This window comes from Camellia sinensis, chromosome 1, assembly GCF_055761805.1.
Source record: "Camellia sinensis isolate YWXY chromosome 1, ASM5576180v1, whole genome shotgun sequence".
NCBI lineage: Eukaryota > Viridiplantae > Streptophyta > Magnoliopsida > Ericales > Theaceae > Camellia > Camellia sinensis.
The window spans coordinates 179,117,501-179,137,029 of record NC_138961.1 but is presented as its reverse complement, the minus strand read 5'-3'; the positions used below and the strand labels follow the sequence as shown (position 1 = coordinate 179,137,029).

At 44.6% G+C, this 19,529-nt stretch overlaps 1 protein-coding gene across 3 annotated transcripts in view; it reads right to left on the bottom strand.

The window, feature by feature from the left end:
• LOC114300768 (developmentally-regulated G-protein 3) overlaps positions 1 to 19,529 on the bottom strand; it is a 44,583-nt gene that overhangs the window by 21,472 nt on the left and 3,582 nt on the right. For 2 of the 3 annotated variants that reach the window (XM_028245632.2, XM_082889650.1), the window contains exon 2: positions 16,694 to 16,747. In XM_028245632.2, the coding sequence (XP_028101433.1) occupies positions 16,694 to 16,747 (54 nt within the window). Of the gene's footprint in view, positions 1 to 16,693; positions 16,748 to 17,718 lie in introns of those variants that run through there. The other variant, XM_028245631.2, reaches the window with a different exon arrangement.

Here is a 19,529-nt window from a genome sequence, read left to right as displayed (position 1 = left end):
TTTTGATAAATAAACAAATTTTATTAAGAAAACATCAAGATGATGCAAAGAATACAAGAAGGCAACCCCACATAGGGGCAAAAAACAAAGCCTAACCCAATAAATCATCCAAAAAATCTAAAAAAACAAACATATTAGATCAAACTTCCTCTCCATCCAACTATACAAAACTACCAAAAGACAACTCTCCAACCAAGAAGCACCATGATGAACCTTTTGAAAAGTTCGCCTATTCTGCTCCAACCAAACAAGCCACATGAAACAAAACGGCGCCAACACTCACACTCGCTGGCGCCGACGTCCAATCTGAACACCCCGCCAACTCCAAAGCATATCCAACACCCCCTTCGGATGAACCCAAACAATCCCGAAGAGCGAACAACTAAAATGCTCTTCTTGTTAGAATACAATTATCTGCAGTATATGTATAAGGTGAAAATGCTCATCATTCCAAAATACAAAGAACTTTTACTCAGATGGACACAGATCTCTTCTTGAAAGCAACAAAAGATTAAATAAGATAATAATATCCCCCCGGGTAGAATTACAGGAACAAGGACTTCAGAACTGTCTGGCCTAACATGCATGCCTTGTTTGACCCATAAAAAATATCCAAACAGTAGTTCAGTTAAGCAACAGATTATAAGTGAGAGCAAACTACCCCAACAACCAAATGTTATAGTCGCCACATGTTTCTGCAAACTTCACAAAAGCAAAGGGAAAAACTTTCAAATCCTGTGAGAATGTCATTGTCCTCCATTTTGTGGGATTCCTAAAGCCAATTAGTTACTAGATGTTCAAAATGTGATTCCAATAGAAGTTCTTCCATCTCGTTTGCACTTGTCAAATATCAAGAAAATCTCATTGTATTTGTGTTGCATTTTTTTATACATAAGAGCTACAAAATAGATAAAATACCAAAATCCCGACATCAACAGCAACTTCTGCTATTTATTTAACGTGATTATGCTTGTCAAAATATAAAGACAACCACTTACTTTGTGCATGCATACTGAGAGGGAGAATTATGAGCCGGTTATGGGCCGAGTTAGAGGCCGAGCAAATTGGAGGCCCAATGGTGCGTTGGGCCGCGATAACTTTGGATTTGCCCGGAGTTGGGGCTGCTCAGAGATGGACCGGGCCACTTGGATTTGCGCAGGTGATAACCGCGCAACTTGCGTTGCTCGGTCAAGGGCTCGCACCGTTAGCCTGGTCGAGAAGCTTGTGCCAGAAGCCCGGCTGGATGGCCTTTGGTTGACCGGTACGACCAGTCAGAAGGTCGGCTCCGCCGGAATGCTACCGAGCATGGCTAGAAAGGATCTGAGTTCTTGGAGCAATTGGGCATGGAACACAGCATGGCCGTCGACAGCCGAGAAGATTCAGTCCGGCTGCCGAGCTCCCAATAGAGTGTGGGCTGGCAGTCGGGTTAGGTGATGTTCAGCAGAATTTGTGCTGACAAATGGGATAGCAGAACCACGTGTCGAGAAATCACTGGGAGTAGATTTGGGGCACAGAAGGTATATAAGCAAGCCTGTGCCCCTCATGTCGAAGAGACGAACATTGGGTAAGAGAAATACTTACACTCCATTCACTCCTCATTCTCTCTATCCTCAGGTGTGTGCTAACTTGATCGTCGGAGGAGTTTTCCGGCTACACACCGCCGGGTAGCTCACCGCTATTGTGCACACAGGTGATCGGATAGAAACGGAGCTCAGAAGCAAGGAGTGTGAGCTTGCCTGAATATTTGCTCCCCGCACAATTGGCGCCGTCTGTGGGAACTCGACAGACAAAACCTTGTCTTCCAGGCTCATCTGATCACCATCCATGGCGAACATCGAGGAGATTCCACTGTCCGCTGTCAACGGAGTTACCCCGGAGTCAGGCAGACGGAGAGAAGGACATCCCACCATCATTCCTCCGATGGCGGACCTGGAGATTTCTCCAGGAGGACATTCAAGAGATGCGTGGGATAAGCGCGGAAGAAGTTATGGTCATTCACGGAGTCCAGACGGTCATCGGCGGCGGAGAGAATCACATGCCAGACGTCTGGAACACAAGTTAAGGGACCAGAACGCCGTCATCCGGCGAATGGCGGCGGAGATGGAGGAGCTGAAGCGGCATGTCAAAGGAAAGGGTGTAGCTGGAGAGGGAGACCACAGTGAGCGCACCCAACCTCGCCGTTCAAGCAGTCAGAGCCAGCAACGTACACCGTCCATCTCAATCACCAGAAGTTACAAGGTTGGAGATTCCGAAGCGCACGAAGAGAAATCCAGCGCGCAGGATAGTACCTACCGACCCTCACGTCCGGCGATGACGTCGAGGTATTCTTATTCTGCTCATTCAGAAGATTTGCGGGCAATTTTGAAGGAACGGGCTCGCCGGCGGGAGGCTCAAAGGGTGCCGGCATTCCAGCGACTATCCTACGGGGTTATCAGAATGCCTCTACCCCGCCCAGCCGCGCCTCTCCTTGTAGATACAGACTTGGCAAGGCTGAGTGCCACTCCATTCTCCGTGGATATTGAGACCGTACCGCTTCCGGCGGGCTTCCACCAGCCAAAGTTCACGCTCTATGACGGAAAAATCGACCCGTATATGCATGTAAGTCATTTCTGACAAGTCATGGCCGGACATAGGCGGAATGACGCTCTTATGTGCTTGATCTTCCCGTCAAGTTTGGGCGAGCTGGGGTTGAAATGGTTCGAGAGGCTGCCGGAGGGGAGCATTGAAAGGTGGCAACAGTTGGCCGAAGCCTTTGTGACGCGCTTCAAAACCAAAACCAAAACACCAAAGGAAGTTGATCACCTCCTGAGTGTCAAGATGGAACCGAGCGACACATTGAAGGCACACAACTCCAGATATTGGGAGACCTTCAACGAGATTTTGGATTGCCCGACCAACCTTGCAATCACACAATACAAGCGAGGTCTCTCAGTCGGACATAGACTGCGGGACTTGCTCACCATGCACCAGCCGACATCCATGGGCCAGCTAATGCAGCGCATCAATGAGCACATCCGAGTGGAGGATGATGCGTCAGCATCTACCGTGAAGGAAACTCCGGTAGCAACAGACAAGCGGTCAGCTGGCAAAGTGCACGCGGTCGGGCAGGAGGCCGGCCGATCCGGCGATCGCGCTGAGGACTCGGACCGTGGCACTAATCGCAAAAACCGCGGTAGGAGACGTCAGAATGACCGGGATGACTATCCCCGGGATGACGTAGCCGATGCTAACAGAAGGTTGAAAGCAAGGACAAGCATCACCACGGTCTTTAAGATTCCAATCTATCGCATACTTAGTGAAATCAGTGACAAGGAGTATGTCCGGTTTCCTGCTAAGTTAGGCGACGGATAGAAGGGCTTCAATCCGCGGTGCCGTTACACGTTTCACCAGGAGCGAGGCCATCGGACAGAGGATTGTTTGCCTTTGAGGCAACACTTGGAAGAGCTAGTCGCAGCCGAACACTTGGACCTTTACATTGATGGCGGCATGAAGGCCAATCAAGCTTCGGTTGATCCGCGGGGACCGGATGACCGAGATGCGCCTCCCCAAGGGGTTATTAATGTCATCCACGGCATAGTGGAACCGACGTGTGTATGCGAACTCCGAAGAATGATCAAGAAGGCAAAACACATGAGGGAAGTTTTGTCGGTTCAGCCTGCAATCAAAAGGGGGAAGACCGAAGAGAAAGACGTGATTAGTTTCTCCTCAAGAGACCTAGAGCGCATTCAGACGCCGCACAACGATGCCCTAGTGGTAACACTCCGCGTCAAAGAATTCGATGTCAAACGGATCTTGATCGATCAGGGAAGCTCGATCGAGATCATGTACTACGACGCTTTCAAACAGCTCAAGCTCCGAGATACAGATTTGGCCCCGGCAACTTCGCCACTGGTTGGCTTCAACTCACAACCGGAATGGCCTTTGGGAAAGATTATCCTGCCGGTCAAAGCGGGATCTGTTGTCAAACAAGTGGAGTTCTGGGTGTTGCAAGTGCCATCCACTTATAATTTGATCCTTGGAAGGGGATGGCTTCACGCTATGCAAGCCGTAGCGTCGACCTATCACCAGGTGATGAGATTCCCCTCGGTTATAGGGGCAATCGAGGAGATTTGGGGCGATCAAGTCATGTCGAAGCAATGCTTCGTAGCGGTCAACGGGAGCTGAGCTGCCAAAGGCTTCGTTCAAATGATTGAGGGACCGGGAGACCGAGGAGTCCTTGAAGATGTGGGCACCAAGGCCGAGGACAAAGCTGTCGAGGAATTGGTGGAAGTGCGTATCGATACAGAGCATCCAGACAGGTTCTTCTTGCTCAGCTCAAGCCTTACAGCCCAAGAAAGGACCGACATGGTTGAATTTTTGATGGCCAATATCGAAGTCTTCGCATGGTCACCTTACGACCAAGGTTGTTAAAATCGGGATCCTACGTTGGATCGTTGGAGGTGTTTATAGGATCGGATCGTAGAATCGGATCGAGGATCATAAGATCCTACCGAAAAAGACAAATTACATAATAATTTAATTTAAATAAATATTTCTTATAAAGTATACACAAAATGAACCTATATTTTATTAAAAAGAAGTGAAGATATTGTGAAAAATATAATACTTCATGTAAAATGTACATATAATATTATGCAATAGAAAACTCGATGGTAAAAGTTCTGTATTTTATCAAAAAAGAAAGTGAAGAAGAAGAAGAATTCTATAACAAAATACTTTACAATGTACAATAATGCATAAAAAGTGAAGAAAAAATATTTAACAAAATTGGATATGAAAATAGATTAAGAACTCAAGAGTAGCTTAGTCGAATGATAAGGTTTGTCGTTAGCATCCCTGGTGGAGCGGATTCAAGTCACAAAAATAATTTCTCCAGAAATTGGGATAAAGTTACAATCATCTTACCCTTCTTAGACTCCGCTAAAGCTAAGTTTGTTTTTCTGACTATTTAATTTTCTTAAATTACCGCAATATTTGAATGTTTATTTCCTAGTTTGTTTTTCTTAGTCTATCTGATTCAATACTACTTAATTTTTATTATTTATTTTGACAACATAAATTGATATTTAGACAACAAATATAAAATTTACAACAAAATATGTCATACATACAAAACAAGGCTTGTAAATTGGATCGGATAGGATCGGATTCGGATCGGGATTCCACGATCCTATAAGATCCCACTACCAGGATCGAAAGATCCTATCTATAAGGAGTTTTTTACACGATCCGGATTGATTGCACTCAAATGGATCGTAAGATCGTAGGATCGTAAAATCCGGATCGGGATTCTGATAACCATGCTTACGACATGCCCGGTCTCGATCCAAGTTTTATATGCCATCATCTCAATGTCTTCCCCGGAGCAAAGCCGGTCATTCAGCGCACAAGGAGATCGGCACTGCATCACGCCGAGGTAGTTGCGGAGGAAGTGAAGAACTTGCTTGAGGCGCGAGCAATTCAGGAAGTGCACTACCCTCGGTGGATTTCAAACACGGTCGTGATGCCCAAGAAGAATGGGAAGTGGCGAGTTTGCGTTGACTACAAGACCGTCAACCGAGCTTGTCCGAAAGACAGCTTCCCTCTGCCTAGAATAGACCAGCTTGTGGACTTAACGGCTGGACATAACAGGCTCAGTTTCTTGGACGCCTACCACGGCTACCATCAGATTGCCATGCATGGACCCGACCGAGAGATCACTTCGTTTACTACACCAAGGGGACTATTCTGCTACCGAGTCATGCCTTTTGGTTTGAAGAACGCCGGGGCAACTTTTCAAAGGATGGTGACCAAGATGTTCGCTCCCCTGCTGGGCCGGACAATGGAGGCCTATATTGACGATATGGTGGCTAAGAGCCGACATCAAGCAGACCATTTGTCCAATTTGGCCGAAATGTTCGCCATTCTCAAAAAACACAAGTTACGCCTAAATGCGTCTAAGTGTGCCTTCGGCGTGGGATCCGAAAATTTTTTGGGTTTCCTAGTCACGAACCGAGGTATCGAAGCAGACCCTTCACAAATCTGAGCCGTGCAAGAATTGAAACAGCCTAGCTTGGCTAAGGATGTGCAGCATCTGGCCGGAATGGCCGCCGCGCTTAACCGATTTATAAGCCCGTCATCAGATCGCTGCCGCCCTTTTTTTCAAGCCTTGAAATCAAAGTTCTCATGGGATGAAGAGTGTGATCGGGCTTTGGCCGAGCTCAAGGAGTATTTGTCTTCCGTGCCGTTGTTGGTCACACCGAAACCCGGAGAAGAACTTTACCTTTATCTGGCCGTCTCGCAGCATGCCGTCAGTGTAGTGCTTGTCCAGTCGGAAGGAATCATACATCTACCCATCTTCTACGTCAGCAAAACCTTGCTACCAGCAGAGTCGAGGTACTTGCCGCTGGAAAAACTTGCGTTAGCATTGATGATGGCTTCAAGGAAGTTGGCACACTATTTCCATGCACATACCATCATCGTCTTGACCGAGTTCCCTCTCAGCTTTGTTCGAACAGGCGGACTTCTCCGGTCGGATTCTTAAGTGGGCGGTCGAATTGGGACAGTTTGATGTGAAGTTCCAGCCGCGCACAGCCGTAAAAGCCCAGACTCTGGCCGATTTCGTTGCTGAATTCTCACCTGGAACTCATCCGGCGTGCCCGGTCGATATTGCCGTGGCAGATGAAGAAATGAATGCAAGCTCGTCCGAAATACCACAGCTTGGCGGCATTGGCGACGCGGAGCTTGCGTGCCCCGCCGAAGCCCCTTCAGATAATACGGTACTACAACCCGGTGATGCGATGGCCGAGTTGGCTGTCATTGACCAACCCGCTTTGTCCGACATCCCATCACCGTAAAGGATAGAAATGGAACCACTCAGCACAGAGCCTGCGGCCGGCATAATACCGCAACCTGGCGATTCGCCTACGGACTTAAGCATTATGGATCAACTTGCCAAGTCCAGCGCCGAATCACCAAGGGGGGCCGAAGTGGAACCGCTCAGCACGGGACTGGAAGTCGAACAGCCGAGCAACCGTGATCCCATCAACCTCCAAGCTTCTCAGGACCCCTCATAGTGTTGGGAGCTCTTTGTTGGCGAAATGTAGAAACTTTTTGTTGATGGAGCCTCGAACCGTCACGGTGCCGAGCTGGGTATAGTCCTGATTTCGCCAGACGAACTGACTATTGAACATTCTATCACCCTTGGCTTCCCAGCATCCAACAATGAGGCCGAGTACGAGGCGCTATTGGCCGATCTCAAGAGCGCGCTTCAGATGCAAGCATCCGAGCTAATGGTTTACAGTGACTCCCAGCTTGTGGTTAACCAAGTTTCTGGGGTTTACGAGGCAAAGAATGACAGAATGATGAAATACCAACCTCTGGTCAAAGACCTCATCAAGCGATTTGAGGCGATCAGGGTCCAACAGATTGGCCGAGAAGACAACGGCCGAGCAGATGAGTTGGCCGGCCTTGCTTCTATGGTCGACAGCACATCTCCCAACCCTCTTCTGATCGAATTCCTTCCGAGGCCCAGCATTGAGGATGCCGGGCAGACAGAAGTACTCTGCGCCGAGCTAGGTCCTTCTTGAATGGACCCCATAATCCTCTTTCTCAAAGAACGGACCCTTCCAGCTGACAAGAAGGAAGCGCATAAAGTGCGGGTGAAGTCTGAGCGGTTTTGGCTCTCTCTATCAGGCGCTTTATACAAGAAGTCTTTCACCGGCCCCTACCTGAAATGTGTGCACCCTAGTAGCGTGGAAGCCTTCCTTTGCGAGATACACGAAGGCATCTGTGGCAGTCACATAGGGGGCAGGTCCTTGGCCTACCGAGCTATTTCACAAGGCTACTGGTGGCCGTGCATGCAAGCCGACGCCTAGAAATATGTTCGCAGGTGTGAGAAATGCCAAAAATTTGCCCACCAGATCCATCAGCCGGCCAGGGAACTTCTTCCCCTCACTAGCCCTTGGCCCTTTGCTATGTGGGGGCTAGATACAGTGGGGCCGCTCCCAATAGCACTAGGCAACCGGAAGTTCTTCATCGCGGCCACAGACTACTTCACCAAATGGGTTGAAGCGGAGCCTCTGGCAACAATCAAGGAGAAAGACGTGAAGCGGTTTGTCTGGCAGAACGTGGTCACGGCGTTTGGCATCCCTAAAATTTTGATCTCTGATAACGGCACCCAGTTCGACGGACGCCTATTCAGAGGGTTTTGTGAGGATTTGAAGATCGAATTCTACAACTCTACTCCGGCTTACTCGCAGTCCAACGGTCAAGCCGAGGCTTCGAACAAGACCATTCTTGATGGACTGAAGAAGAGGCTTGAGAAAGCCAAAGGAAAGTGGGCTGAAGAACTCCCCAGTGCCCTTTGGGCATACCAAACAACCCCGCGGCGATCTACCGGGGAAACTCCTTTTGCTTTGGCATATGGCATAGAGGCGGTCATCCCTTTGGAAATTGGTATGCCCACTCCCAGAAGTAAAAGTTTTGAGCCCAAGCTGAATGTTGAAGCCATGGCCTTGGAATTGGACCTAGTGGAAGAACGTCGGGAAAAGGCTCTTATCCATGTGGCCGCCTACCAACAAGAGCTTTCAAGGAAATACAACAAATTCGTGCACCCAGACCGTTCAAAGTGGGTGATTGGGTCTTGCGGAAGGTTATGGGCAATACCCTGGTGCCAGGCGAAGGCAAACTAGGGGCAAATTGGGAAGGACCCTACAAGATAACCGGTCTGGCGGGCAAGGGGGCATATCACTTGGAAGACTTGGATGGTAGAGGAATACCCCAGCCATGGAATGCAGCCAACCTTAAGTTGTATTATTTCTAGCTTTTGCCCTCTTTTTTGTGCAAAGAAATTTTTTGCCGTACACTTCATGTAATATTCATTTTTGTCAATATATAGAAGTGACTCATCTTTGCCTTGACATTTTTTGTTGCTTTGAGTTTTGCGTATTCTCGACCGAGATGTTTACTTCGGTTGTAGGAGTTGATGTTTTGTTCGACTTAGGTATTCTCAACCGAGATGATTAGTCCGATTGCAAAGTTGATGTTTTGTTCAACTTAGGTATTCTCAACCGAGATGATTAGTCCGATAGCAAAGTTGATGTTTTGTTCAACTTAGGTACTCTCAACCGAGATGATTAGTCCGATTGCAAAGTTGATGTTTTGTTCAACTTAAGTACTCTCAACCGAGATGATTAGTCCGGTTGCAAAGTTGATGTTTTGTTCAACTTAGGTACTCTCAACTGAGATGATTAGTCCGGTTGCAAAGTTGATGTTTTGTTCAACTTAGGTATTCTCAACCGGGATGTTCACTCCTGTTGAAAGACTTGAAGTTTTGCTCGACTCTGAGTGTACTACCGAGATGATTTATTCCGGTTATATGAGTTAATTAATGAAATTTGTCTAGCCAACATATTCTGTCCGGTTGAAGTTACTCAGCTCTAGGACCGTGCAACCACTTGGTAAAACTAGATCTTTTTCATTAATTAAACAGAAAAGTACAAAAGGAGGGGCAGAGAGCCCGGTTACATTTGCAAAGCAAAAAATGAAAGAAAACTACACAAGGGGGGAAAGATTGGAGAATTCGTCATCAGCTGCTTCCAGGTCGACCGTTGTTCGCTCTTGGACACCGGTCTCAGTTTCTCCGGGCAGCTCCTGGCTGCTTCCCTCCTCGGCATTGACTTCAGTTTCTTTGGCAAGCTCTTCCCCGGCCTCAGCTTGCAAAGCGCTGAAGACGTCATTGGCATAAGGCACGAGGTAGACCGGTAGGAAGGCAGCCGGGGGAGCGGCAAACACATCGGTGTCAGGACCTTGACTGAGATGTTCACAGGCTGACTTCCAGCCCGCTTTGAAGTAAATGTCTTGAGTTGCGAAGACCTGCTTCTTGTAGCTGTCCTCGGCTTCCTTGAAGCCGGCGTTATTGGCATCTTTGCACTCCTTCTCCCTTGACGCCTTGAGTGCGTCCAGCTCGGCCTGAAGCTCATCTCTCTTCTTCTCGGCCTCCTCAAGCTGGCCGAGCAACCTGTTGTTGTCAGCATTGGCAATTTGAAGTGAGGACTTTGCTCGGCCGAGCTCGGTCTGCAGACTCTGGACTTGGCCGGTAGTGTCATTCGCCTTCTACCGCAGTCGATGGATTCGCTCCATGACCAAGTGTTGCTTCTGGATGGCCTGCAAGAAGAAAGTCTGATCAGAGAAGAAACCGTGCAAACACTTGGTAAAAATTTTAGTGAAAGATTGAGACTTACCCTGGCCATGGACTTAACAGAAGATTTCACCAACCGGGTGTCAGGAACGTGGTCGCTGCCGACCACGTCGCTCGGTAGGAGAAGTGCTTTGGAAAGGTCAAAGGCGAGCAGGTGCTCTTTGTCGCCCTTGATGGAAGCGGTAGCCGGAATGTCCTTTCCCCGGTGCTTCAACCGCAGTTGCTATGGTGGTGTTGGGTCGACAGTGACAGTGGGTTGCTCGGTGGTTAGCTCGGTAACCAGCTCGGCGGATGGGTCTGCGCGAGGCCTTTTGCCAGCCCGGCGAGCTTCTTGTCTGGGTTGCCCGGCACCTGGAGATGCCAAGGCGACCACGGGCCGCTGGATTGTCCGGCAACTTAAGCGTGTGTGGTGATGCTCGGTATCTCGGCTGAGGTGGCTGTTAGGAGGTTCTTGATGCGGCTCCGTTTTGCCATCTCTTGTTCTTCAGTCAGCCAAATTAGTGGCACGTCCGGTAGAGATGGGTCCGGAGGAGGTGTTGGAGCACGAAGAAAGTCTGTAACTTTGCTCCGGCGTGAAGCTGAGTATCTGTAGGTTGAAGTGTAGCCGAGCAACTCGTTACAATCCCGGTGGCTGTAACGGAGCACGGTTCGGATGGCTTCAACGTTGGGATATTGGTAGTGGGATTGCAAGGCTTGAATTGCTGCAAAAGAAACAGGAAAAATAGTAAGTACAGAATATTGAAGGCAGAGACTTAACCGAGCAAATTAGCGCGGCTTACATGTGGAACCAAAGTTCTTGTTGATGAACCAGCCCGGTACGTTGGCTGTTTCATAGTTGCCAGACACCCAGAAGAAGTCGTCATCATGTAAGTCCTTGTCTGAGGTGCCGGTTACTATCTTCTCTTTGCCCGGTCTTATTTTTAAATAATAGGCCAGGCCATCGCCGATGTGCCCAAGGGTATATTGTCGTAGTATCTCGACTAAACCTAAGTTTGTTCCTAGCCGATTGTTTAGCTCGTGCACGCCATTGATTATTCGGTAGGTGTTGGTCGAAACCTGGGTGGGTGCTAGCCTGGTGCGACACAGAAATTCGGTCATCAAAGGGTTGACCGGGAAGCGGAGGCCTCCTTCAATTACTGACAGCACGGTGAAGGGGCATTGGTCAAGCCTGCCCCAAGGAGCTGTTTCCATCTCGGCGAGCTCTATGTGGACGTCTGTCGAGATACCGTATTCTTCCCTGAAGGCAGCCAAGGCAGCAGGTGTGTCCACAAGGAAGCGGAATTTCCTCATGTTTGACTGACTAATCTAGCTCGGCTGAGGTGGTTTGGCACAGGCTGGGAATTAATGGCTGCTCGGTCCTTGAGAGCCTTAGGATTAGTCTTTGGTCCCCTTGGACTCAGCAGGAAAACGGAGGGTAATTGTAAGTGGGAGCGCGGTCGCGCGAAACGAGCTAGAGTTGAGCTCGGTCGTGGATTGTGCCAAACCACCTCGGTCGTAAATGTTAGCCAAGGAGCTCGGTTGCCCGAGCAAACCAGAGATTAGCCCGATCGAGCGGCCAAGTCCTTTTTGCTACCCCAGTTTCTCCTAAGGTTGGGACAAACAATAGATTTGCTCAGTCTGAGTGATTTTTTGGATCGAATGAAGATCTGGAGCCCGGTCCGCCCCAGATCTTCATTGTTCATCAGGGAGATTGAAGAACAGTGAAGAAGCTAAGGGGCATTGAAGGTTTTGGGTGGGGGAGGCCCTAAACCTACGAATTTGGTGCTATAAAGAAGAAAAATATGAAACGAAAACAGTAATAACAAGGGTTCGGAGAGCTTACCAGGAGAGGGCGAAGTCTTCTTCTTCGAAGACGAACTCAGCAATGGCAAGCAAACGTAGGCAGAAGCTCTGGATCGGCAAGGAGGAGAGAGAGTCGGTAAGGTTGAAATGAAAGAAGGTTCAATATGTTTATAGAGATGAATAAGACCGCCAAAAATTTGAATCTGAACGGACGTGATGTTTGGCTGCTCGAGGCCAATCAACCCACGACACGCGTCCCTATTGACGGTGGCGTCAGTACTGAAGAGACAGGATGATGAATCGAGGCATCGACCAGGCAAGTTTTGAAGACAGGCATGTCAAGTAGCCCGGTCACCGTATTGCAAACCGAGGAAGTGTTACCCCGATCAGATTTGGTAATCCCGGTCACGCTTGTGCGGACGGAATTAAGGGGCAATTGAGAGGGAGAATTATGAGCCGGTTATGGGCCGAGTTAGAGGCCGAGCAAATTGGAGGTCCAATGGTGCGTTGGGCCGCGATAACTTTGGATTTGCCCAGAGTTGGGGCTGCTCAGAGATGGACCGGGCCACTTGGATTTGCGCAGGTGATAACCGCGCAACTTGCGTTGCTCGGTCAAGGGCTCGCACCGTTAGCCCGGTCGAGAAGCTTGTGCCAGAAGCCCGACTGGATGGCCTTTGGTTGACCGGTACGACTAGTCAGAAGGTCGGCTCCGCCGAAATGCTGCCGAGCATGGCTGGAAAGGATCTGAGTTCTTGGAGCAATTGGGCATGGAACACAGCATGGCCGTTGACAGCCGAGAAGATTCAGCCCAGCTGCCGAGCTCCCAGTAGAGTAGGCTGGCAGTCGGGTTAAGTGATGTTCAGCAAGATTTGTGCTGACAGATGGGATAGCAGAACCACGTGTTGAGAAATCACTGGGAGTAGATTTGGGGCACAGAAGGTATATAAGCAAGCCTATGCCCCCCATGCCGAAGAGACGAACATTGGGTAAGAGAAATACTTACACTCCATTCACTCCTCATTCTCTCTATCCTCAGGTGTGTGCTAACTTGATCGTCGGAGGGGTTTTCCGGCCACACACCGCCGGGTAGCTCACTGCTGTTGTGCACGCAGGTGATCGGATAGAAACGGAGCTTGGAAGCAAGGAGTGCGGGCTTGCCTGAATATTTGCTCCCCGCACACATACATTTGCAACACCATTACACCTTACACAAGAACTATGGAATACATAAAATATCGAAGCCCAATGTTAACGAAAACTAAATATTATTTACTCTACATGATTAAAGGATTTAATATTCTTATTTTCTATGAGGTGGGAAGAAATATTTCCAAATGTTTCCAAGAGTAGTTTCAGATCATTGCCCACTGGTTCCTGAGAGTTGTCATTTTAAATGGGGTCCTACATCTTTCAGGTTTGAAAATATGTGGTTGGAACGCAGGTCTAAAAAAATATTTTGGTGAATGGTGGGGAAATTGTAATGTTCAAGGGTGAGAAGGTTTCAAATTTATTATACAGTTAAAAGCTAAGTAGCACGGACACGGACACGCGACACGACACAGACACGCGGACACGCAAATTTTTAAAAAATAGAAGACATGACACGCTGGGGATACATTCAATATATATAATTAATTTTATTTATTATATGTCATAAAATATATAATTATTCATTGAAAGGTAATAAAAAAAATGCAAAATAACACTAACAAAAATTAAAAAAATTAGAAATTGCATTGCTTGATGGCAATGCTATATTCAAGAATCACAAATTGGCTCCTATAAAATAATAATAACAATACATAAAAATAAATAAAAATAACAAACAGATAGAATAAGTTAAAGAAAAAAAAAATTAAATAAATAAAAACAGTAAAAGAAAGGACTGATTTTATTTATTTATTTTATTTATAAAATAAAATAAATATTTATGAGTGAAGAAGAAATAAAAAAAAACAAATTACTATTTTTATTCCTTTATAAAATAAAGGACTGATTTTTTTATTTATTTATAAAATAAAATAATTTTTTTCTTTTGTTTGTATTTGTTATAACAGGGTCGTCGACTCATAGAGGAGAGGAAAAAAAAAAAAAAAACGAACAAAGGGAGAAGAAGAAGAGAGGAACAGGAGCAGTGAAACATACCTAGGGTTGTCGATCGTCTGCTTCTCGTGATCGTCTTCTACTCGCGATCGTGTTCTTAGGGTTTTCGATCGACTCTTTGATCAGGTTCGACTCACGATCTAGGTCTTCTCCCCTTCGATCAAGTTCGACTCTTTCTTCTCCCCTTCGACTCGCGATCGTCTTCCTTTTCTTTTTGTTAATTTTACACTTTGACCCTGTTTAAGTTTCAAAAATTATGTTTTCGACCTCGCGCGTGTTTGTCGCGTGTCTGGACGTGTCCGGAGCGTGTCCGGAAAACAAAAAAAATAAAAAAAAATGGGACACCTCTGCAGACGTGTCAGACACGTGTCAACCGCGTGTCCGACGCGTGTCTGTGTCCGACACGTGTCCGACACTGATACGTAGCCTCCGGGGAGGTGTCCGTGCTTCTTAGGTTAAAAGTATGAAATGAGGTTTCGGGGGACCTGTATGAAGATAAAAATATGATCATAACAACGATTGATGAACTAGATGACCTGGAGGTTATGGGAGGTCTTGATGAGTCTTTCAAGAAAGAAAGGACGGAGCTTAAAATTAAATTTGAGGAAGTGGTGGGCAAGGAACAAATTTCTTGAAGTCAAAATGCTAAAATGAAATGGCTAAAGGAGGGAGATAATAATTCTAAGTTGTTTCATAAAATTGCAATGGAAAAATGAAGAAATTTATCAAAAGATATTTTCTTTTTTTGATAATTGGGAACCTTTCCTTTAAACTCACCCCAAGAGCGTAACCCCGAGGATCAACCAACATCCTCTAATGGCATGATTTGGGCAAATGGGAGGAGCCAACAAGAGTCGAACCACAATTAGGCATGTGGCGAGCAAACCCACTGCCAACTAGTCTAACCCCTCGGGGGTGTTTATTAGAAGACTTGAGGTCAGCCCTAGGATTTTTGTGGATAAGGAGGACCAAATCATGAATGAAATTTTTAGGCTGTAATCACTAGATGCGGTGTGCAAGGCTAGAGTGGGCCCCAATTGATGGGTTTTAATCTAGATGGTTGGAAAGTCCTTTTGGAAAATTGGAGTTTAGAGATAGTTTTTAATTGTGAAATACAGACAGTTCCAGGGCTTGATGAGTTTTCAACGATTGTTTTTCAAGACTATGGGGACATTATTAAAAATGATTGGATGAGAGTCTTTGTTGAGGTTTTAGAGAGATATTACTGTGAGCACAAATGCAACATTAATATGTTTGGTTCCAAAATCACCACAAAAAAAAAAAAATAATTCTGTGACGATTAATGATTTCAGACTAATTAGTTTGACTTTGTATTTATCAAAGAGGTTAAAAATGGTTCTGGGAGATACTGCCTTCATGTCCTAAGAAGTAAGTATACGGGGCATGTGACGCACATGACACAGACACGTCAACATGAAAAAAAATTCAAAAAAAGTGGGACACGGCACATGGAGACACACATGCATGAAATCATTGTAAGACGACTATTTTAGAGATGCTAAAAGCTTGGTTGCAGGAATCTCCTATTAGGGGTAACATTCCTGTTCTAAAAGTGTAATTCTGTGGTATAAAGTAAGAACCTTATTAAAACCATGTTCCCATCCAAATAGAATTGCAGTTCCAACTAGGATGAGACAAACTCAAATATATGAATCTCAAATAAACAAAATGAAAAAGTTATCAAGGCAAAAGAAAATCAGTAGAGAACATATATAGATTTTAGGTTTTCTATTAAAAATTAGAGAATGAAAGACTTTTTTTTTTTAATAAATCTTTCAGTTTGGGGTCTATAAAAATTGAGTAAAGTATGTGTTAAAGATAATGAATTGTTACTTTTCTAATGAGAATTTATTGTGCTTATGTTCTTCAATTCAAGTGGTAATATAATAGACATTTAACATAAATATTATAATTAAGGAACAAAATATTTTTTACAATATATTTATATTTATATATATAACATATTAACTCTCCCCTAAGCACTCCCAATCTTAGACTCTTTTACGTGGCCCACTCCCTTATCCCCAAGCCCCCCTCTCCCACTACCACTTCCAAGCCTAAAAGCTTCCAGTGTTTACGAGCAAACCACACAATTTAGTTTTCCAAGTGATACTAGCCCCGTTTGGTAGAGCTGTGGGAAAGTGATTATAACTTATAGTTTAACAGCTTATACCTTATAACTGTGAACATAAGCTGATTTTTGACTTATAAATTAAGCTTCTCCTCCTCCACTCAAAGAATAAGTTGAATTTTGACTTACAAAAAACTATAAGCTGTATTGTTAAGCTGAACCAAACACATCAAAATAGCTTAAATAAGCTAAAAATAAGTCCTACCAAACAGGGCCACTATAGACAAGGAATGGCAACTAATGCTTAACTCATTTCTGATAACTGCTATGTATCATATATGCACAAGATGGAAGGGGATGCCGGAGACAATAAATGTGTCAAGCCATCAAAATCAAATCAACACTTGGTCATAAAAGAAAATATTTTTAAAATAAAAATAAAAACAATTAAACCTTACAAGAGCATAACAAATTATAAGGGCACATGGTTCCCATAAAAAATGGCACCTCCAATATAAGTACATAAGAATGCATACCTTGAGCAAACCAAGGTGATGGGCAGTGGCTTTGTTCTTTTGGGTCCTTGCCATCTACAATAAACAAGAAGGCAATGTGACATTCTTAAATAGTTCAAGCCATGGGCAAATACAATCCTTATGACAAATATCAGTGAGCTAAATATGTTTCTGTGAACTTAAAATTCCCATTTTTCAAGCATATTAAGAGAAGATATATGCTCCAATATAAAGACTACAAAAATATGCATGAGGGACCATATAATTTCTGCTCACACACAATTGCACGCAAGCACTGCACACACACAACTACAGTAGAAATTTGCTGTACTAGAAATTCTCAGAATGAGAGAGAGAACTCAAGCAACACAGGACTCCGTTCAGTTCTTGTTAAGAATGAAATGAGAGAAAGAAAAGAATTGCCTAAAATGTCAAGGGTAGCATTCTATGGACTTCATTTTCTTTTATTTTCCCATGTCCATTCTAGAATCTGAATGGCAGGTATCTGGCTACTATATTCCCAATTAAACAAACCTACAGAACAGTCCCAACTATTTATACTCCATTTACAAAGCAGAAAAATCCCAATACCCAGGATGAATGCATCTCTGCCGCTATGATTGCAGTATTTGTTGGACCTACATGAACCCACAAATGTTGCAATCATGTAGCGAATGTTCAGACATCCTAAGTACCACAACTTTCCATGTCAAGCCAAGTGAATTGTTCCCTACCCTTTAAAAATAAATAAAATAAAATAAAAAAAGAAGAAGAAGAAAGAAAGAAAAAAGATGGTTTGCACACAAATTAGGCTAAGTACCCAATAATGCATTAGATCAATCCATATAATTTTAAGATGCTTAGGGAAATTTGTTGAATGAACATTCCAACTTCTAATTAATAAAAAACTAAAACATTTCAACTTAAATTTCGACAATTGCTATAGAGAGTGCTACCGTTCGTTGAAAGGGCCAAAACTCAAAATGATGGGAAATAAACAACAACGAAAACTCATGGGGGCTTGATAGCCTCATCGAATATATCTCTATCAAAAAAGCTCTGTAAATGAAACCCATATTTCACGTGTAAAAAGGATAAATCATTTCCCAAAATTACTCCTTTTGGTCAGTGAGAAACGAAAGGAAAATTGGGAACTTATATTTTCCGTTGACTGGGCAAAAGTAAAATAATCAAATTACACCTCAGTGCGATCAATTGAACAAATAATGTGATAATTCCGTTGTCTTGGTCAGCAAACAGCTGAAAAAAACTGAGATTTTCCTCCTTACTTTCCCTCAGTTTCTCATCAAACAACCAGAATACAATCAAAAACACCCCCACAAACTATTACAGCTTAATATCAAGTCAAACTAAACCCAACAAGCTTGCTCGTGGAAAAGCAGCTAGGTTTTCATCTTGTGGAAAAACCAAGCATTACGTTGCTCCTTCTTCAGATGGTCAGTCAACTCAATATCAAAGCCACAGATTTATGAACATGAACCCCACAAGTTCAAATTCAGGAGCATTAATAGCAATTTTCCTATTCTCATGGTTCAGGAAAAGATCAAAAGCTGAAAGTTTTTGGTCTGTATATCATTGAATCCAATATCACCTACATGAACCATCAAATTTAGGTTTCATATTAATGATTAGTCAGGTTCCCATTGCAAATTGCCACTGTATTTCTCCTCAATCATTCATCAAAATTGTTGTGGTGTCAGGAACATATCCAACCCCTTTGATATGCTGAATTAAGTTGTCCAAAATTGACCAAATCAAATCAGCCTTGCAATGTGCTTTATCTCTCGCAATAAACACATGCACCTCATTATTCAATTCAATCCAACTACACCCTGCTTCTTTCACCACCCCATTGCGGTCCATTCTCTCCCTTATCTTCTTAACATCAACCCACAAACCTTTAGATGCAAAAATATTTGAAAGTAAAACATATGATCCACTATCCTTGAGATCAATTGAAATTGCCATCTCTGCTGCATATTTACCAAGTTCAACATTACCAGCAATTCTGCAAGCACTAAGAAAGCTTCTCCATACTATTGCTGCCGGTTGTATTGGCATATTCTCTATAATCTTCTTTGCTTCATTAAGTCTACCAGCTCGGCTCAAGAGAGAAACCATGCAAGCGTAATGTTCTGTCCCTGCTTCAATTCCAAACTTGGACATTGAGTCAAAGTGGCAGAGTCCATCTTCTACAAGCCCCACATGGCCACATGCTGAGAGCACACCAACAAATGTGACATAATTGGGTTTTATTCCCACCTTTATCATTTCTTGAAACATCTCAAGAGCTTTTTCAGCTTCTCCATGTTGTGCATACGTTGAGATCATCGAATTCCAACACACAACATCTCTCCAAGTAGTAGAATCAAATACTTTGCGAGCTTCTTCAATGCTTCCACATTTAGCATACATGTCCACCACTGCATTTGTAACGAATGGGTCAAAGTCTAAACCTGTCTTTATAAGCTGGTTATGGAACTGCTGACCGTGTGGGAGACTTGCTAGGTTACTAGCTGCTGTTATTAGGGCAACGTAAGTGAATTCATTAGGTTTCTGTCTTGAAAGCTGCAATTCTAAGTAGAGTTTGAGAGCCTCCTCATTTTCCAACTGTTGAGCATAGCCAAAAAACATAGCATTCCACACTACAATATCTTTATCATTAATCTCCTCAAATACAAGTCTTGCATCTTTAACAAAACTACACTTGGAATAAACATCTATAAGGGCACTACCAGCGAATACATCCAAAGCTACTCCTAATTTCATGATGAGACCATGGATTTGCTTGCTTAATTCCAGGGTAAATAGTGAAGCTGAGAGACCAAGAAGGCTA